General features: G+C 41.7%; 1 protein-coding gene across 1 annotated transcript; it reads left to right on the top strand.

The window, feature by feature from the left end:
- The first annotated feature begins 20,364 nt into the window (after positions 1–20,364).
- On the top strand, positions 20,365–22,336 carry LOC124612252. Its single transcript, XM_047140331.1, has 3 exons — positions 20,365–20,601; positions 20,677–20,840; positions 22,132–22,336. The coding sequence occupies exons 1-3, from the start codon at positions 20,367–20,369 to the stop codon at positions 22,183–22,185; spliced, it is 453 nt and encodes a 150-aa protein (XP_046996287.1). The 5' UTR covers positions 20,365–20,366; the 3' UTR covers positions 22,186–22,336.
- Positions 22,337–22,558: the final 222 nt, after the last annotated feature.

Below are 22,558 nucleotides of genomic sequence, written 5' to 3'. Positions count from 1 at the left end.
GTCCGTGCCGAGACACGTCCGAGTATTGGCCGTCACCCGGACAACGAAATGCATCATTAGAACAAACGTAGCGGGCCCCACTTGACCGGGCCGTGCACGTGGAACGTCAACGGGCCGGGGCCGGGGCCGGTCCGGGCGGGATTCGCCGTGTTTAATTTTTCACATGACGGACACGGCCTGGCGGTAGAAATGTCTTGTGAGCTGTGCAACTGCGCAAGACTGTTCTGTGTACAAAACATGGATGTGGAACGACTAATAGAAGAAGTTCGTAAGTTTCCTGTTCTTTACGATCAGGGAAGTGAAAACTACAGGAATATCGAGTACAAATACAGAGTTTGGAAGACAACTGCAACAGATCTACAAGCCAAATGTAAGATAAAAACTATACACGTTTTAATACCCGAAAGATATTTGTTTACTTTTTATTTTACAAACAGATATTTGGTTTATGTCATCGTTATATCGCCAAGGCGACACGTTCTTGCCATTCCACAGTCCCTTGTGGAGAATTCAGGAATTTTTTGAGTTGTTCTCGTACAGCAAATTCAGCATCTGTTGATCTCCCACGAATTCGAGGTAGGTTCCGAGGATTTGATGGTCTTCCGGATCCATCAGCAGTTTCCATTCTCTGTTCGGGCACCCTATAACCTTCCATTTTTCGAATAAAGTTGTACAGTACACACGCAGCCATCACAATCATTGTAAGATTATTAGGATCTCCCTGAAGGATTCTTCTAAATATTCGAAACTTCTGTTGCAATATACCGAACGCATTTTCGCATATTCTTCTTGCCCGACTCAAACGATAATTAAATATAGCCTTGTCATTTGTTAAGTTCCTGCCAGGATATGGTCGCATCAGGTATGTTTTGAGAGGAAAAGCTTCATCGCCTACAATTGCCATTGGAAGTTCAACATCAGTTCCGGGTAAAGTTTTACTGTTTGGGACGCTAAGCGTATTGTTTGCCTTCGTTCTTTTTCCTCTTCATCTAAAGCAAGTGCTATAAGTCCTAATTCACTATTACGAGAATTAGTGAACATGTTTTACAGCTTTCACAAACAGAAACACAGATCACCGCGTCCGAGTCACTACAAGGAACAACAAAGACACGGACGTGCGCCGGTCATGTGTGGCTCCTGCAGGAACGGACCGGAGCACGGCCGTCACTCTTCCGACGCTCGGCCCTGACACGGCCCGGACGTGTGTGTCCCGACCTTTATATGTACCTGGCGCGCCAACGTCCGAGGGCTTCTCCGCGGTCATTTCCGGTGCGGTTCTACTCTTGCTACCTGCGACGGTCGTTCGCTGCAGTACGGGAAACCAGGATCCGTTGACCTTAAGGCTTTCCTCTTTCTTGTTCAAACTGTTCGCGTGTTTTTGTATTTCTACAGCTTTTCTGAACAAGCGCGTGTGATAGTACTTCTCTACAGCCAGAACTTCCGTGTCGGCGAATTTTATTACGTGGTCGGTCTCATTGAGTGCGTGCTCTGCCACGGCCGATTTCTCCACCTGCCCCAACCTACAATGTCGCTTATGCTCGTTGATCCTGGTGTTGACGGATCGTCCAGTCATTCCGACATAAACTTTTCCGCATGTGCATGGTATACGGTATATTCCCGACATTGCAAGTGGGTCTCTTTTCTCCTTCGCCGATCTAAGACACTCTTTGATCTTCCTTGTCGGTTTGAAAATCGTCTTTACGCCATGTTTGCGCAATATACGGCCGATTCTGTCCGTCACTCTGGGAATGTATGGCAGAAAGGCCGTACCCGACATTTCTTTTTCTGGTTCCTTACTTCGCCGAGTGTTTGGCTCTGTTACACTTCTAATATAATTTTTGGAGTACCCATTGCTCCTCAGGACAGTTTCCAGGTGTTGCATTTCTCGTTTGAGGTGTTGCGGCTCACATATTCGTCCTGCTCTCGTTACGAGCGTACTAATCATGCCTCTTTTCTGGCTCGGGTGGTGGTTTGACAGTTTGTGCAGGTATCGGTCCGTGTGTGTCGGTTTTCGATACACGCTGTGTCCCAGGTTTTCGCCGTGCCTTGTGACCAGCACATCTAGAAATGGCAGTTTCTTGTCCTTTTCTACTTCTATGGTCAATGTTATGTTGGTACGGAGGCTGTTCAAGTGTCTTAGGAAGTCACCGAACTGTTCTTCACCATGGCTCCACACCACGAACGTATCATCGACGTACCTGTACCACACCTTAGGTTTGCAAGTCGCCGAGTCCAGTGCCTGTGCTTCGAATTGTTCCATGAAGAAGTTGGCCACCACTGGACTGAGAGGACTACACATGGCCACACCTTCCAGCTGTTCGTAGAAATCTCCATTCCACGTGAAATAGCTCGTGGTGAGACATGCATGGAAGAGCTTTCTGATGTCCTGCGGGAAAATGGAACCGATGTGCTCCAGAGCGTCAGTGAGTGGCACTTTCGTAAATAACGAAACAACGTCAAAGCTGACCAAGATGTCGTTTGGTTCAAGTTTCAGTTTCTTTAGCTTCTCAATGAAATGTCCTGAGTCCTTAATGTATGTGTCGGTCTTCCCCACGTGTGGCTGGAGCAGAGAGGACAAGTGTTTTGCCGGTTTATATGTCGGTGATCCAGGAGCGCTAACGATCGGTCTCATTGGAACGTCGTTCTTATGGATCTTGGGTAATCCATACAGCCGAGGTGGTAGGGCTTCTGTGTTGCGCAGGTTTCTCTGTATGTCCGCCGGCAGAGAAGACGCCTTGATTAATCGATTCGTATTCCGTGTGATGCGCTGTGTCGGATCTGCGCTTAGTTTTCGGTACGTCGTCGGATCTAATAGGTCTCGGATCTTTTGCTCATAATCTTCGGTCTTCACTACGACGATCGCATTCCCCTTATCGACAGGCAGTACCAATATACTCTTGTCGGCGTTGAGATTCTTAATGGCTTGTACCTCTTCTTTCTTCAGGTTGTAAGCTGGTGGTTTTGCTCGGCGCAGTATCCTGGCTGTTTCCGTGCGTATTTCCTCTGCCCTTTCACAAGGAAGGGTCCGAATGGCTGCTTCGGTGTTGGCAATGATATCCTCCATGGGTATAGTTCTCGGGATGATAGCGAAATTCCCTCCTTTTTGAAGAACAGACACTTCCTCTTTGGTCAATTGTCGTTCAGTGAGGTTGACCACTGTGTGTGACATGTCGGGAATCGCCTTGTCGGTCTGCTTCCGGCATCTTTCAAACTTTTTCTTCTGTCGCTCGGTGCAGCGCTCGAGTTCGTTCTGCATGCTCCTGTGAGTGATGCTGTCTTTCTTGTCCCAGTCGTCTCGATGCATTCTGCTACTTAGTTGATAGAAAATGTCCAGAAGTTCCTAATCCGTTCTTGCCAAGTCTCTCCGTGTTGTATGTATTTGCTCACCAAGAAAAGCTCGTTCCATTCTGTCGTAGATACGATGTGCTTGGGCGGTAGTGAATAGGCGGTTACACCTCAAGAACTTCAGTTTAGCACCTTCATCCCACAAATGTAGCTAACATTGCACTGGAAAATATGAACTTTCAATGTGTCGAACTTTCTGAAAGAACAAATATTTCTAAGATTTCTGATAAACAGTTTTATCGCAGTTTGGCAAATAATTTATCATCCAGGATGTTATCAACAGTGAATGACATGAAGGTCATTCACCCCAATTCCAGCCTAAAAACATATCAATCACTTACGGATTTTTCGAATGTGTGAAAGATTGAAGATTAATAGGCCTCGTGAAATAATAAAGGACTCCAGGAAACAAGGTCTGAAACCAGTACTAAGCGGAGAACCGCCAACTATTCTTGTACAGCCACCAATGTTCAAAAACTTCTTATCAATAATAAACAGGATTGCAGTGTCGAGTGTGGAGTGTGAACGTGGCTTTTCTGCAATGAACTTAATTATGACACCACTGAGTTCTTCACCCTACATCAGCACTGTTTGTAGTTTATTATGCATCAGACTTCTGGGACCATCTGTAGCTAGATATGAACCTGAGCGTCATGTAAAGTCTTGGTTGGCGAAGGGATGTGGTTCAAATGGCTCTGAGCACTATGGGACTTAACTTGTCATCAGTCCCCTAGAACTTAGAACTGCTTAATCCTAACTAACCTAAGGACATCACACACACCCATGCCCGAGATTGGATTCAAACCTGCGACCGTAGCGGTCGCGCTGTTCCAGACTGTAGCGCGTAGAACTGCTCAGACACCCCGGCTGGCTGCGAAGGGATATCATTCTGTGCTTGATACACAGTCAAAAGCACGAAGTGTTAAGGTGTATAATGAAGACAATATTGTATTATGGAAATGTTTTTCTTAATCCATCTCAAACTGTTTGTGATTGATTGTGTTTGAAATAATTTCGCAATACTTACTTTTTCTTCCTTTATTTGAGTCACTGAGTATGAACTTAGTTAAAACTATGAGCTCAGTTAAAATTCAATACATCCTAAAAAGGTACTCTTTAATAATAAATATACAACGTATATTCTGTATAAATTGACTGGTCATATGTCACTGACTTTTGTCAGCATAATAGATGTTTGTTATTTTAAGTTAATATGCTATGTTAAAGCGAAGTGTTTAAACAAAGTTGTTTACCCTTAGGTCAAAGATATATACTGCGTATTGACAGGACTTGTTATTTTATGAGTGAAGGGAAATTAAATTCATATTTCAGACTACAAAATTGTAAACTCAAAATTAGTGGTGAATACGATTTATTATTAATGTGATATTCTTGATTTGGAATCATTTGTAATTTTATCATAAATGAGTTAACAGGTCGATACTCAACCCGACAGATTCAGTTTATTGGTCAAGAGCGTTTTAATTGTTGAACGGCAAATCGAGCCATAAATCTACTTAGATGTGGGATTCTTAAAGTTCTGTACTGGTGCTTGAAGCAGTGTAACATCTTCCTGCAACCCACTGAAGTAAAATTGTTTAAATAATGGTTTAATGTACAAACCAATTTTTTTATATACACAGTGTGTTATTGGAAATGAAGAAGTAATTTTAACGCAGCTATAATGGAACTCAAGAAGCTTTGGTATTTTTGTAAAATGTTCGCCAAAGATGGATGGTTCTTATAAGTGCGACCTTGATTGAAATGGTCGACTTCGCTGTGAAGCTGATTTTAATTTAAGTGCATGTTTATTTTTGTAATAATTCTCTCCCAATGCCAAATGCATTGATTGCATTTCCTACAAGATGTATTCTAAGTGTAAAACGTTTTTCGGTCAGATTGCAGCAAATGTGTTGACATTTATGATAACAGGTCCCTTTTGATTGTTTGTGGTTCAGTAAATAAATATTCAGTTTGCAGCAGCTACACACGAAATATGTTTTCCTCATTTAAAAGACAGTATGGGCTCATAGTAAAGAACAAATCTGTTGTCTCTATGATGAGTTTGCCATTTTCTGATTATTATAACGTAATGTATAGCGTCACAGAATTTCCCAGTTTAATGGTTAGTTCTGAACAAAATTGGTCATTTTTTTATCAAATCTCTCTTTAATTGCTGTTGCTAACAACAAAATCCCATGATACTTGAATTTTCATAATTGTTTTCCAGCAGTTAATTTCTGTATATACACTCCTGGAAATTGAAATAAGAACACCGTGAATTCATTGTCCCAGGAAGGGGAAACTTTATTGACACATTCCTGGGGTCAGATACATCACATGATCACACTGACAGAACCACAGGCACATAGACACAGGCAACAGAGCATGCACAATGTCGGCACTAGTACAGTGTATATCCACCTTTCGCAGCAATGCAGGCTGCTATTCTCCCATGGAGACGATCGTAGAGATGCTGGATGTAGTCCTGTGGAACGGCTTGCCATGCCATTTCCACCTGGCGCCTCAGTTGGACCAGCGTTCGTGCTGGACGTGCAGACCGCGTGAGACGACGCTTCATCCAGTCCCAAACATGCTCAATGGGGGACAGATCCGGAGATCTTGCTGGCCAGGGTAGTTGACTTACACCTTCTAGAGCACGTTGGGTGGCACGGGATACATGCGGACGTGCATTGTCCTGTTGGAACAGCAAGTTCCCTTGCCGGTCTAGGAATGGTAGAACGATGGGTTCGATGACGGTTTGGATGTACCGTGCACTATTCAGTGTCCCCTCGACGATCACCAGTGGTGTACGGCCAGTGTAGGAGATTGCTCCCCACACCATGATGCCGGGTGTTGGCCCTGTGTGCCTCGGTCGTATGCAGTCCTGATTGTGGCGCTCACCTGCACGGCGCCAAACACGCATACGACCATCACTGGCACCAAGGCAGAAGCGACTCTCATCGCTGAAGACGACACGTCTCCATTCGTCCCTCCATTCACGCCTGTCGCGACACCACTGGAGGCGGGCTGCACGATGTTGGGGCGTGAGCGGAAGACGGCCTAACGGTGTGCGGGACCGTAGCCCAGCTTCATGGAGACAGTTGCCAATGGTCCTCGCCGATACCCCAGGAGCAACACTGACCCTAATTTGCTGGGAAGTGGCGGTGCGGTCCCCTACGGCACTGCGTAGGATCCTACGGTCTTGGCGTGCATCCGTGCGTTGCTGCGGCCCGGTCCCAGGTCGACGGGCACGTGCACCTTCCGCCGACCACTGGCGACAACATCGATGTACTGTAGAGACCTCACGCCCCACGTGTTGAGCAACTCGGCGGTACGTCCACCCGGCCTCCCGCATGCCCACTATACGCCCTCGCTCAAAGTCCGTCAACTGCACATACGGTTCACGTCCACGCTGTCGCGGCATGCTACCAGTGTTAAAGACTGCGATGGAGCTCCGTATGCCACGGCAAACTGGCTGACACTGACGGCGGCGGTGCACAAATGCTGCGCAGCTAGCGCCACTCGACGGCCAACACCGCGGTTCCTGGTGTGTCCGCTGTGCCGTGCGTGTGATCATTGCCTGTACAGCCCTCTCGCAGCGTCCGGAGCAAGTATGGTGGGTCTGACACACCGGTGTCAATGTGTTCTTTTTTCCATTTCCAGGAGTGTATTTGAGTAAATTATTTTTGGGTGAATCGGTGTTATAGACAGAGAAAACATTTCTTTGGTTATGCTCACTGCGGGAAGCAAAATATTGAAATATTTAAATTACACAGCATTTTCCACAGCTATTGTTTCCGTTCAGAAACAATACCCGTTGGTGCGTATTTTATGATCAGGCATATTGTAACTTAACTACATTACAGTTCTGTTATAGAAGTTGGTTAGTTTGTGGGATTGAAGGGACCAGACTGCAACGGTCATCGGTCCCTGTTATAGAAGTAATTTTATTTAAAATAATTTCTGTGGGGTCATAATAGCTTGTGTTCTGTGTTTACAATAATGTATATTCAATAGCGTGAGCAGAACAAAAGGTAATGTTTATTGAGCGATTTGGTGGACAGTACTGACAATAGTTAGATACAATGTTTTGGCGTCGCGCAGCAGCACAACAGAAGTTAGACCTACATTCCATATAGATTGAGAATTACTTTCCAAATTACAATGCTTAACAAGTTTCACTGACATTTTCAAGCGCACTTTATGTGATACTCTGTAGATGCAGAAAGAACGAGACGAAACTGCTGTCCACACGACGCCACCGAGAAGAGGTTCTCTGTGCGCCCGAGCATTCAAAAGGTACGGATCAGCATGCCACCACTGCAGCATGCCACCACTGGCAACGTGTGCTGCTGTTCCTGCGAGCGGTTTTAATGCCGTCGCGACCAGCTTTGATGCTGCCGCCATTGTTACTACTACGCTGAAGTTACAGGGTGTTTCAAAAATGACCGGTATATTTGAAACGGCAATAAAAACTAAACGAGCAGCGATAGAAATACACCGTTTGTTGCAATATGCTTGGTACAACAGTACATTTTCAGGCGGAAAAACTTTCGAAATTACAGTAGTTACAATTTTCAACAACAGATGGCGCTGCAAGTGATGTGAAAGATATAGAAGACAACGCAGTCTGTGGGTGCGCCATTCTGTACGTCGTCTTTCTGCTGTAAGCGTGTGCTGTTCACAACGTGCAAGTGTGCTGTAGACAACATAGTTTATTCCTTAGAACAGAGGATTTTTCTGGTGTTGGAATTCCACCGCCTAGAACACAGTGTTGTTGCAACAAGACGAAGTTTTCGACGGAGGTTTAATGTAACCAAAGGACCGAAAAGCGATACAATAAAGGATCTTTTTGAAAAATTTCAACGGACTGGGAACGTGACGGATGAACGTGTTGGAAAGGTAGGGCGACCGTGTACGGCAACCACAGAGGGCAACGCGCAGCTAGTGCAGCAGGTGATCCAACAGCGGCCTCGGGTTTCCATTCGCCGTGTTGCAGCTGCGGTCCAAATGATGCCAACGTCCACGTATCGTCTCATGCGCCAGAGTTTACACCTCTATCCATACAAAATTCAAACGCGGCAACCCCTCAGCGCCGCTACCATTGCTGCACGAGAGACATTCGCTAACGATATAGTGCACAGGATTGATGACGGCGATATGCATGTGGGCAGCATTTGGTTTACTGACGAAGCTTATTTTTACCTGGACGGCTTCGTCAATAAACAGAACTGGCGCATATGGGGAACCGAAAAGCCCCATGTTGCAGTCCCATCGTCCCTGCATCCTCAAAAAGTACTGGTCTGGGCCGCCATTTGTTCCAAAGGAATCATTGGCCCATTTTTCAGATCCGAAACGATTACTGCATCACGCTATCTGGACATTCTTCGTGAATTTGTGGCGGTAAAAACTGCCTTAGACGACACTGCGAACACCTCGTGGTTCATGCAAGATGGTGCCCGGCCACATCGCACGGCCGACGTCTTTAATTTCCTGAATGAATATTTCGATGATCGTGTGATTGCTTTGGGCTATCCGAAACATACAGGAGGCGGCGTGGATTGGCCTCCCTATTCGCCAGACATGAACCCCTGTGACTTCTTTCTGTGAGGACGCTTGAAAGACCAGGTGTACCGCCAGAATCCAGAAACAATTGAACAGCTGAAGCAGTACATCTCATCTGCATGTGAAGCTATTCCGCCAGACACGTTGTCAAAGGTTTCGGGTAATTTCATTCAGAGACTACGCCATATTATTGCTACGCATGGTGGATATGTGGAAAATATCGTACTATAGAGTTTCCCAGACCGCAGCGCCATCTGTTGTTGAAAATTTGTAACTACTGTAATTTCGAAAGCATGTCTGCCTGAAAATGTACTGTTGTCCCAAGCATATTGCAACAAACGGTGTATTTCTATCGCTGCTCGTTTAGTTTTTATTGCCGTTTCAAATATACCGGTCATTTTTTAAACACCCTGTATGTGCCGATTGTTCAAATGCGGCGACCCGCTGCTTGGCCCGGTCAGCGGCGCCACGGAGCAGAGTTGTGTCAAGGCCGCCAAAAATTACAAACAACAATAGTGGTTTTTCAGTTCAATTTTTACGCGTAGAGTCTCATGTTAATTAAATGGTAAAGATCTTTCTCTTTGCTGGTAACACAGAAACTACTTAGGTATTTTACGAGTGTAAAAGTAAGTCATAGATATTTTTTATTCTGTTCGTTACATTTTACATTTAGAAGCGAATTTATTTATTACGTGTATAAATAAAACTTGTGATTTCTTCTTCACAAAATCTGACTGAAGAACTGTACATATAGTCTTTCCCCACGGCAGTGTAACATGATGTGGGGAGGAGAGGAGATAAGGAAGATCACGGCAGCCTCAGGGTGAGGAGGGAGGAGGGGGCAATGTTTTATTTTTATCTTGCATTGTTATCAACTCAAGCGCGATGCAACGATCAGCTGCTATGGTGCAAAATGTACACGGAATTAACGTTTCGAGAAGACGTGGGAAATCGGAACTGTACGAGACCCAAGTGGAGCAGGACTATCTTCATCATCAAACCGCTAAATGCTCCTTGTTGATTAATACCGAACACACGTTCATAGAGCAGCTAAAAAGCAACTCTTCGAACGTTGCGGCTGGCAGCATTTGAAAACATGATGACATAGTCACGAAGACTACCGACTTTTGCCAATACGTATGAAGCAGAACTATGGAGCAAAGTGACACTGGTACGGTGGCAAGCGGTGGCAGCTGTTGCTTATATCGGAAACTTGTGGTGTTATGTTTTTGATTATGAGATATTACGGTTTAAAAACCTGAATATTTTCTAAAAAAATGATTTCTCATTGTAAGTCTTATTACAAGTCTCTTTCTGTGGCCGGAGGGAGGGGGCGGGGGCGGAAGTGGTAGAAAGGGGCGGGTTCCGGCACCTAAAAGTTTAGAAATTAAGCAGTGTAATACACGTATCTCCAGCTACGCATGCACACAGGGCCGTTACAGACAAATTCCGGGATGGTTCCTTTGAGAAGGCATGGCTGACTTCCTTCCCTATCATTCCCTAATCCAATGGGACCGATGACCTCGCTGTTTGGTCCTCTCCCCTAAATCAGCCAAGCAACCAACCGATGCTAGGTATTTTGGCGCCCTAGGCGAAAACTGAAAAATGTCACCTCCTCTTCTTTACTACTCCCCTACATTCCTACACCTCCGCCCCCCCCCCAAATTCCCTCTCCTCCACCATCAACATGCAATGGCACAACAATGCAAATCTAATATGCTTTCAGTCACTAAACTAAGGTGACCAGAAGTCCTCTCCTGGGGACAGTTCTCAATTGGCACGCTTTCTCCTCGATTTCTTTAAAACTGATTGAAGACGACAAATCTCCGCAGATTCTTATTTTTTGTCCTCGGTTTTTTAAATATCCCACAATAATTAAATAGGAAGAATTTTAAACTAGAACTGAAGTGAATATACAGTACATCCAAATTCGGCATCAATTACTTATTTCATAGCTGTGGTTAAATAAACAAATGACGCCTTGTTTGCACTTTCTACTGAGAGTTATGCAACTTTTATTAGCCGTGACTGTCTTCTGATCAGCGAGCGACAAGATCATGTTTGTTTCAGTTTCTTACTCAAGAGTCATATACAGGTTGAAAAGTATTTAAATCGACAAACTCTGGGAGGTTGTAGGGGACATCAAAACAAATATTTTTCCCTAATGCCATTTTTCCTATGGGGATTATTTAAACCAGTGGAGGCCGTATTAAGCCCGGTCCACACGCAACGATCTGTCTGCGCAGACATCGGCGCAGATGTCTGTACATGCAAAAGATCGCTGCAAATGTGGTGTGTGCACACGACACAAACCCCAATCTACTACTCGCCCGCCATCTGTCGGTGTAGAAAAGAAATATCAGTGGCAAGCGACTACGCTCCCCGAAAACGTCAAAATTTAATTCAGTTATTTTGAAAAATAGAAATGGAGGAAGTTCTGTTGTGGTCTGTGTTCGCAACTTGTGTTGCAAAAAACATTCAGACCAACCGCAGGAAACAGAGAAAGCGGTCAAAATGGTGCAGACAGTGGCTGCTAAAGCGAAAGCAGTTTTGTCACGTAAATTTACTGCGAGAGTTGCAGGGCGAACCTGTTTTGTTTTACATAACCTCGTGTTCCATTTCCTCGCACATTGGCACTCCAATTTCATCTTCAATTGTACTCCTGCTTGGTCTTGGCGTTTCTTGATCACTAAGAAAGCCAAGTAGATCAAAATACCATAACGTTGGCTGGTATACTTGATCTACTCCTACACCAGATCTTCTAGATTTCTGAACTTTGGATAACTCTTTTCGGTAAACAGTTCGCTGACAGACTAATTTACTTGACTTGCCTTCATGAACTCATCTTTCAGGAAAGCGTAAATAGCTTCACATGTGTTGGGTATTATTTCACTCAATGCTTGTTTCGATATTGCAGATGAAAATTCCAAATCATTGTAGCTCCTTCCTGTTGCTAGGAATCTTAATGTTACTGCCAGGCGTTCATGAGGAGAAATTTCCCTTCTCATACAAGTCTTTTTCTCATAATATGAGGGGTTACATGCTTTAAGAGATAATTATAAGTTTCGACATCCATCCGCAAATAATTTCGCCAGTTCGCAACGAAATTATTTTTTTATTACCGTTTCTCTGTTTGCCGAGGCGCCAACTGCCCGCAATTTTTCAATTAGAGCATTGTATGCTGCTGTCTTTTTGTCTCGGTCACTATATTCTTTACTTTTAATCTTCCACAAACATGGGTGGTTTCTGTATATTTCAATGAATTCACTTACAAACTCTCGAGAACACTGACGAGTATCAGCCATTTTAATGCCCTGTGCACACAAATACAAACACTAGACTGAGCAAACAGCTGTTTCGCGCCAGATTTGCGACGATCTCCTGTCCACACGCTCCAACTTGTCTGCGCAGATGTGGTTTGAACCGACAGACTTGAGAGGTTTCGCTCAAACCTCCAACTCCAACTTCCAGGTTTGCACACACCTCAGGTTGGTGCAAATCTTCTGTTCACACGCAACGATCTGTCTGCGCAGATGTGATGTGCGCAGACAGATCGTTGCGTGTGGACGGGCCTTTATGCTCTTCAGTTGTTAGAGGCGGTATTACGATCTTCAGTTGTTAGAGGGCGTATTACGCTGTTCGGTTGTAAACAACTGCTGTCCACCATTGTAGTAGCGCATTTTCTCTGTTTACTAATGGAGCGATACACCTGGAGTGAGTACACTGATACGGTTGGTGCGTACTATGTAGTGCACCACAACAGACGAGCTGCACAGCGGGTTTACCAACAACAGTATCCTAATCGCCGTATCCCGCATCATACGACCTTTGCTGCTGTGTACCAACGGCGAGTACTGACTTGACCCGGGGTCTAGCCATCTCCCCTCCACACTGTCTGAGCACTGTAGCTAGCGACCAATAAGGAGCCACCAGACGACTACCAATGAAAAAGTGTTGTGCATCAGGCGCGCCCGAAATTTTGGACGAGTGTCTTCAATTTTAGAAACGTTCAGTCATAAATGAAGTAATTGAACAAAAGCAATGTCTTGATAGCAGACTTTCTTTTATAGAAAGTTTGGAAAAAGCATTCTTTACACTAATTGCTTCATATTCTATTAATTAATTAAACCAAACAAACAATAAGCCTCCTAATTCAGGCGATAGCAAGGAAAGGTGTTTGTATCAGTCTCACGAACCGCTTTTTCGCAATAAAGAACAGCGGTAATTGTTTATTTCCTATTGTACTTCGACGCAACGTGAGTTATTCATAGTCATCCCAACAGTGTTTGTCGGTATTTTGCACCCGTTTAGAGTGCTCCAGGAGATGCCAGAAATGAGTAGCTGCGTTGGCGTAATGGTTAAGGTGCTGGGCTGCTAATCGGAAGATTCTGAGTTGAAGGCTTGTTGCATACTAAATATTTTATTTATTTAAAAACAATAGCGAAGTGTCTTACTTAATGAATTTTATTCGTTTGAATGTAATGTTTTGAAATTTCCTGTGCTTCATTATAATCATAATAAGTTTTCAGTTTTTGTAATTTTCTCCTCCAATATTTCTTTTCACAGCAATTAAAAACAACGAAAAGGCACACATACAATATTCATGTTATTCGTTTTGTTTGTATATCGCCTCTTCCGCAGTCGCTGTTTTATTATTCATATTGAGATATATTCTTTTGCGGCAGTATTAAAAGTATTATTTAGAGCAGAATTTCGGCTCGTACGTTGCCGAGCTATTTGATTGTCTCACGGAATTCTTTCCTTCGCTGCTTTGGCAACATCATATTCAATGGTTTCGTCGACTGATCTATGTTTTGGCAAGTATTTGCTGTCCGTTGTGACAAAAACAAAATGTTTGCGCACTGTGCCTCACTGGCAATATATTTTAGTTTTATGTTTTATTACGTCCAAAATTCAGTTTTGTGTACTTCGCCAACTTCGTTTTAATCAGAACGTTTTAGAAAAAAGCGAAATGACTCTGGTATAAAGAAAGTTTTGTTACAGTTGCTAAAGATAGAATATTTCCCAATTTATAAACACTGTTTATGTTATAAAGGGTGTTCATTTTATGGGGACATTGAAATTTCTTGAAAACGACACACGGAGCCAAAAGAAATCCTAATGAAAATTAGTTCCTCCCGGAAGGGGACATCCAATTATAACAAATTTGACTACAAATTCGTCGAATTTGGTATCATTGGATGCCCCCCTCTGAGACAAAAAAAAATTAGTTATAAATTTGTTTGATCCGATGTGTAGATTTGCGAATATTTCAATGTCTCCAATTAAAATGAACACTCTGTATAGTTGGAACCATGAACGACTGCGGTCGATTTAAGGCTCGTTCTACGCACCTGACGTCACGCATCCGCTGACAGCCAATGAGTGTTCAGTAGTTTTCTGAACGGTCTGCTGGGAATGTCTTGGCGAGTGCGAGTGTTAAATGTGATTGTAGTTATTCTTTGGTGAATTTTTATCGCATTTGTTGCAATGGCTGATAATGGTGGTAAGCGACAAACTCTCCATAAACAGGCGAGGGACATAATTTACCGGATTCACGCTTATTTCAAGCGCGAAGCAGAAAACGGTGGACCTATCACGGATGTCGCCAGATCTCAGGAACGCACTGCAGAAGCGACAGGCGTTAGCTTGAGAACCGTTCAGCGGATTGCCAATGAAGGAAAGTTATCTACGGAGACCTGTGGAAGCCCACTTTTCAGATCGCCAGGGAAATATCGCACTCGTGAGAGGACTGTAACTAATTTAGATAATTTCGACAAAGATGTTATAAGACGAGAAGTGCTCAACATGTACAACACAGGCAAATTTCCTACTGTAAAAAAAATCACTGTGAAAATGCGTGAAACCATAAATTTTAAAGGTAGCATGACTTCAATGGATAGAATACTTAAAAACATTGGATTCAAATACGTACATACAAATGACGGAAGAAAGTTTTTAATGGAACGTAGTGATATCGCTGCTTCAAGGGCACAGTTTTTAAGACATATTATTGAAGTAAGAAAATCCGGGAATAAGAACATTTTTTTCTTGGACGAAACATGGGTGAACCAAAATCACACAAGGAAAGCGTGTTGGAAAATGAGTGATGGTTCGGGTGGGTTTAAAGTACCAGTTGGTAAAGGTGGACGAATAATTGTGCTTCACGCTGGTTCTGCTTCTGGATTCATTCCAGAAAGCAAATTAGTGTTCCGGGCAAAAAAGAGAAATTCAGGGGATTATCATTCCGAAATGAACTCTGAGACATTTAAATTGTGGTTTAGGAATCAGTTTCTCCCTTACTTGGCTGCAAACTCGGTGATTGTAATGGAAAATGCGAGTTAGCACTCTGTTGTTGTTGACAAGACACCCACAACAAGTACAAAAAAAGCCGATATCATGTTATGGCTTGCAAGTAAAAATATTCCACATACTGCCAACCAAACTCGTGCTGAAATGTTGAATCTTGTAGTGCTTCATAAGCCTCGCACAAAAGTTTATGAAATTGATTGTATTGCACAGGAACATGGACACACAGTTTTGCGTTTGCCACCGTACCATTGCCAATACAACCCGATAGAGTTAATTTGGGCACAAGTGAAAGGGTATGTCGCAGAACGAAACTTGACATTTAAAATTGCCGATACAGAAAGGCTTCTGCACGAAGCACTTGACAGAATTACTTCTTCAGCATGGGCTGAATGTGTTCGGCATGCACAAAGGCTACAGGAGGAGGACATGGACAGGGAAATTGTAATTGACAATCTGCTTGAACCCATCGTCATAACTCTAAGACCTGATGATTCGGACTGCGACACTGACTACAGCGATGCAGAAGACTATCGCAGCGATTGACAACAATGAAGGGTAAGGCGCATACACAATAATACTCATGTTCTCTTTCTTGTTTTTGTTCCACAGTTGCAATTTTACCAATGGTATTGAAATATATTCCTCTTCTGCAACTGTAATAAGCGTCTTATTTAGACCAGACGCGTTTTTCTCTTTTGAAGCATCTTCATTGGACTCCATTGAAAAGTCACCTTTCGTAGTTTTGTGCTGAGGTAACACAATATTCAACGTTTGTGTCGGCCGATCAGTGTTTTAGCAAATAAATGCTTTTTGTGTGTGCCACACACAAAAATTATATTTGACATAGCTCAGAGCACTGATACACAGTATATTCAAGTCCTAATGTTTTTGTAAGTCCACAGTTTTGTTTAACGTATTTTGTGTACTTCCTTTTGATTGATTGAAGTGCTTTAAAATAAAGTCAAACGCGCCCGGTGTAAATAAAACTTTTATTACAGTCGCGAAAGACGGAATATTTCTCAATATTACATACGACACCAATCTGGTACTTAAATTAAATGAGATGTTGTTATACAGTAAATTTTATATGAAATTTAGGTATCTTGTCCACATTTCATTCTCAACATTGTGGTAACTACAATCGAACATACGGAAAGTATACGCTATGAACTTTACCTCTGCAAACTCTTCAAAATTTCGTGCAATGGTTTACTACATTTAATGCTGCAGTATAACTGCGTTGAAAATCGAAACAAAATTAAGTCATTTATGGGGGGAAGGTATCAGTCAAGAAGGTGTGTCAAAATCAAATTTTTGGGCCAAATAGTTTTTGTAAAATCGAATGATAAGTATGTCAAAGCAGTCGGAACACTATGTGTCTGCACAGGCGAGCAGTGCAGTGGTTACAAAATCGCGCACGGCGTGGAATGCGGGGAGCACGTCTCTGTAGCAGCGAAAGGTTTAATGCGGCCGTGGTGGCTTTACTTCATAAACTGCGCGCTCCCCCCTAAACGTAAGTTTGAGAACTACAATGCTACGGCGCTGCTTCTCTTGGCGCGTACAACTGGCAACGCTGCAATCTCCCGCGTCTGGGCGGGCATGCGCGAGCCGCCAAGATAAATGAATTGGACTATAGTCACTACTCACTATTGTGTTTGTATGTGTATGTGTATGCGTGTCCTGCGTCAACGTGTCCTCGTACTGTATTTTCGAAATGATTTCGTTCGAAGATAGTGTTGTGGACGAGCGAAAGGCTGAAGTATTTGTAAGTACCATATTTAGTATGAATTTTCTGCACTTAATGTTTTTTTTAAGCGTTGAAATTCATTGCTTTCAATGATAATGCTGTCGGCGAACGAAAGGAAGAGTGAAATAGTTAATACTATTTCTAAGTGGGTGTATTCTCTGCTTGCTTTTTGAAGCTATTAATCCAGACTGCTCACTTGACATATTAATCCAGACTGCTCACTTGACAGTTGTTATTGGCAACTTGGTAATGTTGACTACTTAAGATTATAGAATTACGGGGATCAAATAAAACATGAAAGATAGGTTGTTGGTAGGGTAAAAATAGGCATTATTAGAGTAAATTATGGAAGGAAATAAGGTGAAGGTTCAGCCACCTTGTTTACCTGATCAGAAATCCTCATTTAAAAGTCTTGCTGTGGACTCCAGTAATTTAAATGGTGTGATAGTAAGCAGGAGGTTTAATAACTGTATGAAACAGCGCGCGCAAATCGTAATATAAAACAGCGGTATACCTATTTTGACAGATTTTCATTTCTCGGTACTGGAAAATTACCATTTAATGAGTTTTTCAGGTACTACAGAAAGCATATTTACCAGTGAAAAGAAGTTTTGCCAGTAAGGATTGGTTTTCAGATTTTACCAAACACCCAGCTCTAATCACCCAGAAACTTCAGAAACTTTAAATAATCTATAGGAGCACACCAACATGTCCATTTGTCTTTCCCTTAAAAACATTTCCCTTAAGATTTGGAATTGGAACTATCAGACTGAAGTGTCTAGAAAAATTTGTTTAGGCCAAAACTATTAGTTTAAATACTGTTTGTAACATTAATGGACATAGTTAATATTTCCTCTGTATAAAAATCTACCCTTTTCCTCATACTGTTTATAACATTAATGGACATAGGGCCTAGTTAATATTTCCTCTGTATAAAAATCTACCCTTTTCCTCAAAACTTATACAACATTAATTTGTTTGACATAGATATGTCTAATAGACCATTATATGAATTCTTTTTATCTTGCCTCATTCTTTTATTGTCCTGTCACCCGTGTAGGTACTTTCTTCAATTTAGTCACTAGGTCTTTTTTTGTGTCCCCAAGTATTTTTTCTTTTTTCAGTGAAATGTTTGTGTGAATATGAAACATTTTTAACCATATTCTGACGAGTACAAAAGCTTTTCACCCAAAATTTCGAAAGTTTAAATATTGTTTTGTTTTTACCCCTCCCTACCCAAGGTAAAATGTGTACTTATTGGTGGTTTTTATGAAATTGTGGTCTGGTCTACCATTTGTCTACATACCTGCAGCACTTCTTATATCAAATGCATGTTACTGTAGGGAGGAAAATTCTGAAATAATTTAAATGAAGCCAAGTACAGAAGTGATAGTAATACATGCTCTTCTCTCTTAACAGGAAAGTCTCCCGCAGTGGAAAACACGTGTGTTGGAGCTGCACAGAAATGATTGTAATGTGCAAGAAATTAAATCTTTAATCATCCTTGTTGATGTTAAAACAAGGGAGGAGTTTGGACAGTGGTTGGCACAGTTTGAAAACATAACAAAAACAACTTATACAATAAGGTGCACTGAACCTGCGTCAGGAAAGTATGTTGTTTTCAAACAAAGGCTGGTCCGTCACCACAATACTTGCAGTATAAAAGTTCATGGTTCATTGCAAAGGGCAACAAAAAACACTAACTGTCCATCAAAAATGACAGTGACAATTCACGCTGTGCATGATAGATACAGAGGTAAGTCTGTAGAGAAAGCAATGCTCTACAAGGAAATGCCGTGTGAGGTTAACTTGGTGTTGGGTCATAACCAGTGTTGAGAGTGCTGCTGCTTTAAGATTTAGGCAACCATCAAGTGATGTCAAAGAAAAAATTAATATCCCTGTTTGAAAGAGGTCATTCACCAGCCACTGCTCTTGAGTCAATAAAGGTTGAAATTCAGCTGAATTGTTCAGATTACCCTTTAGTCCTTGCAGACAGAAGCAGGTATCCTGATTACAACTTTTGCCACTATTTGTTCAATAAAGTTTTCAAGAAAAAGTATGGGCCAACAGACTTCAACAAAGAAGGAAAGCAGCTGTTGCAACAGAGGTTAGAGGAATACAACAGCGAAGTTGGAGCTGTGCGTGCCAAGATGATTCAGAAAGATGATGATTATATAGTATGGTAAGAGTATATTTACAAATTTGTAGTCTGATGAAAACTTTATGCATATACATTTAGCTACTATTAATATTTGTATAATTGTTTTTCAGCATTTGCTCACCACTGATGCAAAAAGTCCATACTCATGTAAAAGCTGCTTCCAAACTTGTATTTATGGATTCCACTGGTTCTCTGGATCATGATAGCAGCAGAGTGTTCGTTTTACTTACTCACAGTGAGTGTGGAGGTTTACCTCTAGGAGTTCTGATTATGTCTTCAGAAAGCTGCGGAGTTATAGAAATGGGACTAGAGTTGCTGAAAGAGATAGTGGGGGAAAATATTTTAGGGGGAAACATCAATGGCCCAAGTGTGTTTCTGACTGACGACAGCCAGTCAGAACAAAATGCAATTAGAAGGTGCTTCCCAAACACAAAAACTTTGTTGTGTATATTCCATGTCCTGCAGGCAGTGTGGCGCTGGCTTCTCAAAGCAAAAAATGCTATACCACAGCAAAAACAGTGTGAGTTCTTCCAGAATTTCAAAAAAATAATGTTTGCGCAAACAAAAAATGAAGCAGTTGTAAACTATAACGTAACAAGAGCGAACATCGGTGAAAATCATCAAAATTTATTGAAATACTTGGAACGGTATTGGGATAGGAGAGAACTGTGGACCCTTTCACATCGGCGAGGTGTGCTTATAGAAGGGCACAACACAAATACTATAAGTGAAGCCTTCATGAGAGTTTTAAAGGACAGGATTTTTGAGAGGGTGCGTGCCTTCAATGTGGTTCAGATGGTGGACTTTTTTCTCACAAAGGTGAATTTGTATTTTCAGAGGAGACTTCTTGATGCTGCTAATGGAGCAAGCCCTAAGTCTTTCTGTAGGCCTATAAAGGCTCCTTCACAGGAGATTCTAGCAAAAATCAGGCAAGTCAATGAGGATGTTCTGCTCGTTCCCAGTGAAGAAAGGGAGAATCATTATTACATTGTTAATATGGCTGTTCTTGTTTGCACTTGTTGCCAAGGCAATACAGGGAAGATCTACAAACATGTAGACTGGGGCAGTACTGTTTTACCATCAGGAAACTACAGGGAGGTGACGGATAGTGACAGTATACGTAGATTGTATTATTTTATTGCTACAAATGAGGAGCCTCCTGAAGGTTGGCTAGAGCCTCTGTATTGCTCTCAGAATGCAGGGGCTTCAAATTCTTCAGAACGTTTGGAGCAAATGGACACAGGTTTGCTCTGTGAAAGCCAAGAAGAGATGCCAGAGACACTTCACATGGAGACAGTTCCAGACAAAAGAAATAATGATTTAATCGACGAGATAAAAGCTCGCCTCATAGATTATTCAAATAAATCCCCTGAGGAAATGAGGAAAGGCCTTGAAGTTATGTACGAAAAATTGAGAAAGCTTAAAACGCCATCTGCATGTGCATCTTATTTGGCAAATTTTGGTGAAGGTAAGTAAAACATACTTTTATATAAATGTTATGGAAAGTAATTCAATATTGTATGAATTCTAATTTTTGTTACAGGAAAATCTAGAAAAAATCGTGGTAACTATATTCCCATGCAGCCCACTGCAATAAGCAGAAGAAAAAACAAGTTGGCAGGTCGCAGATGTCATCCGGGGGGAAGACAAAGACCACACTCTAAGCAAAGCAAGGAATTTGTAAAGACAGTAGAAATTTCTGAAATGGTAAGTATTACATTTCTAAAGTCAAGTATGGCATTTTGAAATTTATCTAGCAACTTTCCTTTTCCCAAAGGGCATATTAATGAATAAAGTAATTATTATTTATTTGACATTTTTAAGTTTGAGGGAGCACTGCTGGACATACAGTGCTATTGGCTAACTTGCATAAATTTAATACTGTGTGCCAATGGTGGTGTAAAGACCGAAACAATTCACAAAAGAAATAAGAAATTGCAACTGAAAACTGCCTCCAGACTGACCTCACATCCAGTATTGATAAAGGCTATGGCATGCAAGTTTCTGGCACCATTTTTAAAATAATTCTTATTTTATCTGAAGGCAGCTCTGCTAGTATAATTAAAGAAAAAGAAAATACTTAATTATGATTTGATGTGACTGTCACGTGGAATAATTTGTAGACATTGCTATTGAAAAAACTGAAGTCACTCCACACCCTGAACTTGGTGTGGATAATTCCATTACACAGCAAGCCAGCTGAATGATACACTGCAAATCAGTCATAAAGTGTTTACACATTCTGTTTCATTCGAAAAAAAAAATTGATTTGTGTACAGGATGTTCCCTTCTGTGCAAGCAGCATTGCATATTTCCATTGGCTTGTGACTTTCTCATGCAAATGTGAATGTTCAAACATAGTTCACAACACGTCTTGTTCCAAAGCAGTGGCATTAGTACATTATGGAATAATTGCTGATGGGTAAAAGTGCTCATATCTTGTGTTAACACAACTTCCTGATTGGCAGTTGCCTCAAGTTCCCCATTAGCTTAAAATCTCAGTCCTGACTATAACACCATCTAGGCAGAAAAACTACATCTGGTATTATCACCCATATTAATATACTCACGTTCAAACTGTTTGCTAATCTTGTTTAGATGTTATGTTATTAACATCATGGCATTTCGTTTCTTTGGTCCAGTATATCTTGCATGTACAGTAAAATTCTCATTGCATGACATCTAAATTGTAACAATTAACTAGGCCTATATTTTTTATTATTAGTTATCTAAGTGTGTTTTTAAGGTGTGGCACATACATATTATGACTTTTAAGTAGCTAATTACAATATAAAGATGTAAATACACACAAATGTGGAGCCACTTTGAGTTTCATTCCGTCATTGAATATTTCGATACAGAAATGGATAAGTAAAGATATGTTACATAAACATTTTTCCCAAACATTAACCCAGTATTAGTGCAACTGACTTAGTAATCCATAATTTAGAAATAAAGGTTTTCAGTAATGTTAATGTGGATTTTAATTTCTTTTCAGGCTACCTTTCCATCACCAGCTACGCAATCATCCCAGTCAGCTTCAGACTTTTGAAGGTGCACGACTGTTTACTGCAGCATAGTGTGTAGGATTTTCTTAATCTGAGATCCAACCTAATGGAACTATTAAGGGAATGATTGTAGTAATTAAGTTTTTTCTTAAAGCTCAGGCCTAGCCTGACTGCTGAAATATATTAAGTTTTTTTGTTGTAGCTCGGGTCTGACCCGATTATTCCCGGCGGGGTCAGGGATTTTCTCTGCCTCGTGATGACTAGGTGTTGTGTGATGTCCTTTAGTTAGGTTTAATTAGTTCTAAGTTCTAGGGGACTGATGACCATAGATGATGTTAAGTCCCATAGTGCTCAGAGCCATTTTCTAACCCGATTATTGAAATAAGTTTTTTCTTAAAGCTCAGACCAAACTTACTA

This window comes from Schistocerca americana, chromosome 4 (assembly GCF_021461395.2).
Source record: "Schistocerca americana isolate TAMUIC-IGC-003095 chromosome 4, iqSchAmer2.1, whole genome shotgun sequence".
NCBI classification, from domain to species: Eukaryota; Metazoa; Arthropoda; class Insecta; order Orthoptera; family Acrididae; genus Schistocerca; species Schistocerca americana.
Note: the sequence above shows the minus strand (reverse complement) of the source record. Positions and strands in the feature narration are given on the sequence as shown.

Bases quoted from the DNA above. Each gene is read 5' to 3' on its own strand.
- LOC124612252 (XM_047140331.1), top strand. From the start codon at position 20,367: ATGGACACAGGTTTGCTCTGTGAAAGCCAAGAAGAGATGCCAGAGACA. The intron at 20,602-20,676 runs GTAAGTAAAACA...TTTTTGTTACAG, and splicing joins TTTGGCAAATTTTGGTGAAG to GAAAATCTAGAAAAAATCGT. The intron at 20,841-22,131 runs GTAAGTATTACA...ATTTCTTTTCAG, and splicing joins CAGTAGAAATTTCTGAAATG to GCTACCTTTCCATCACCAGC.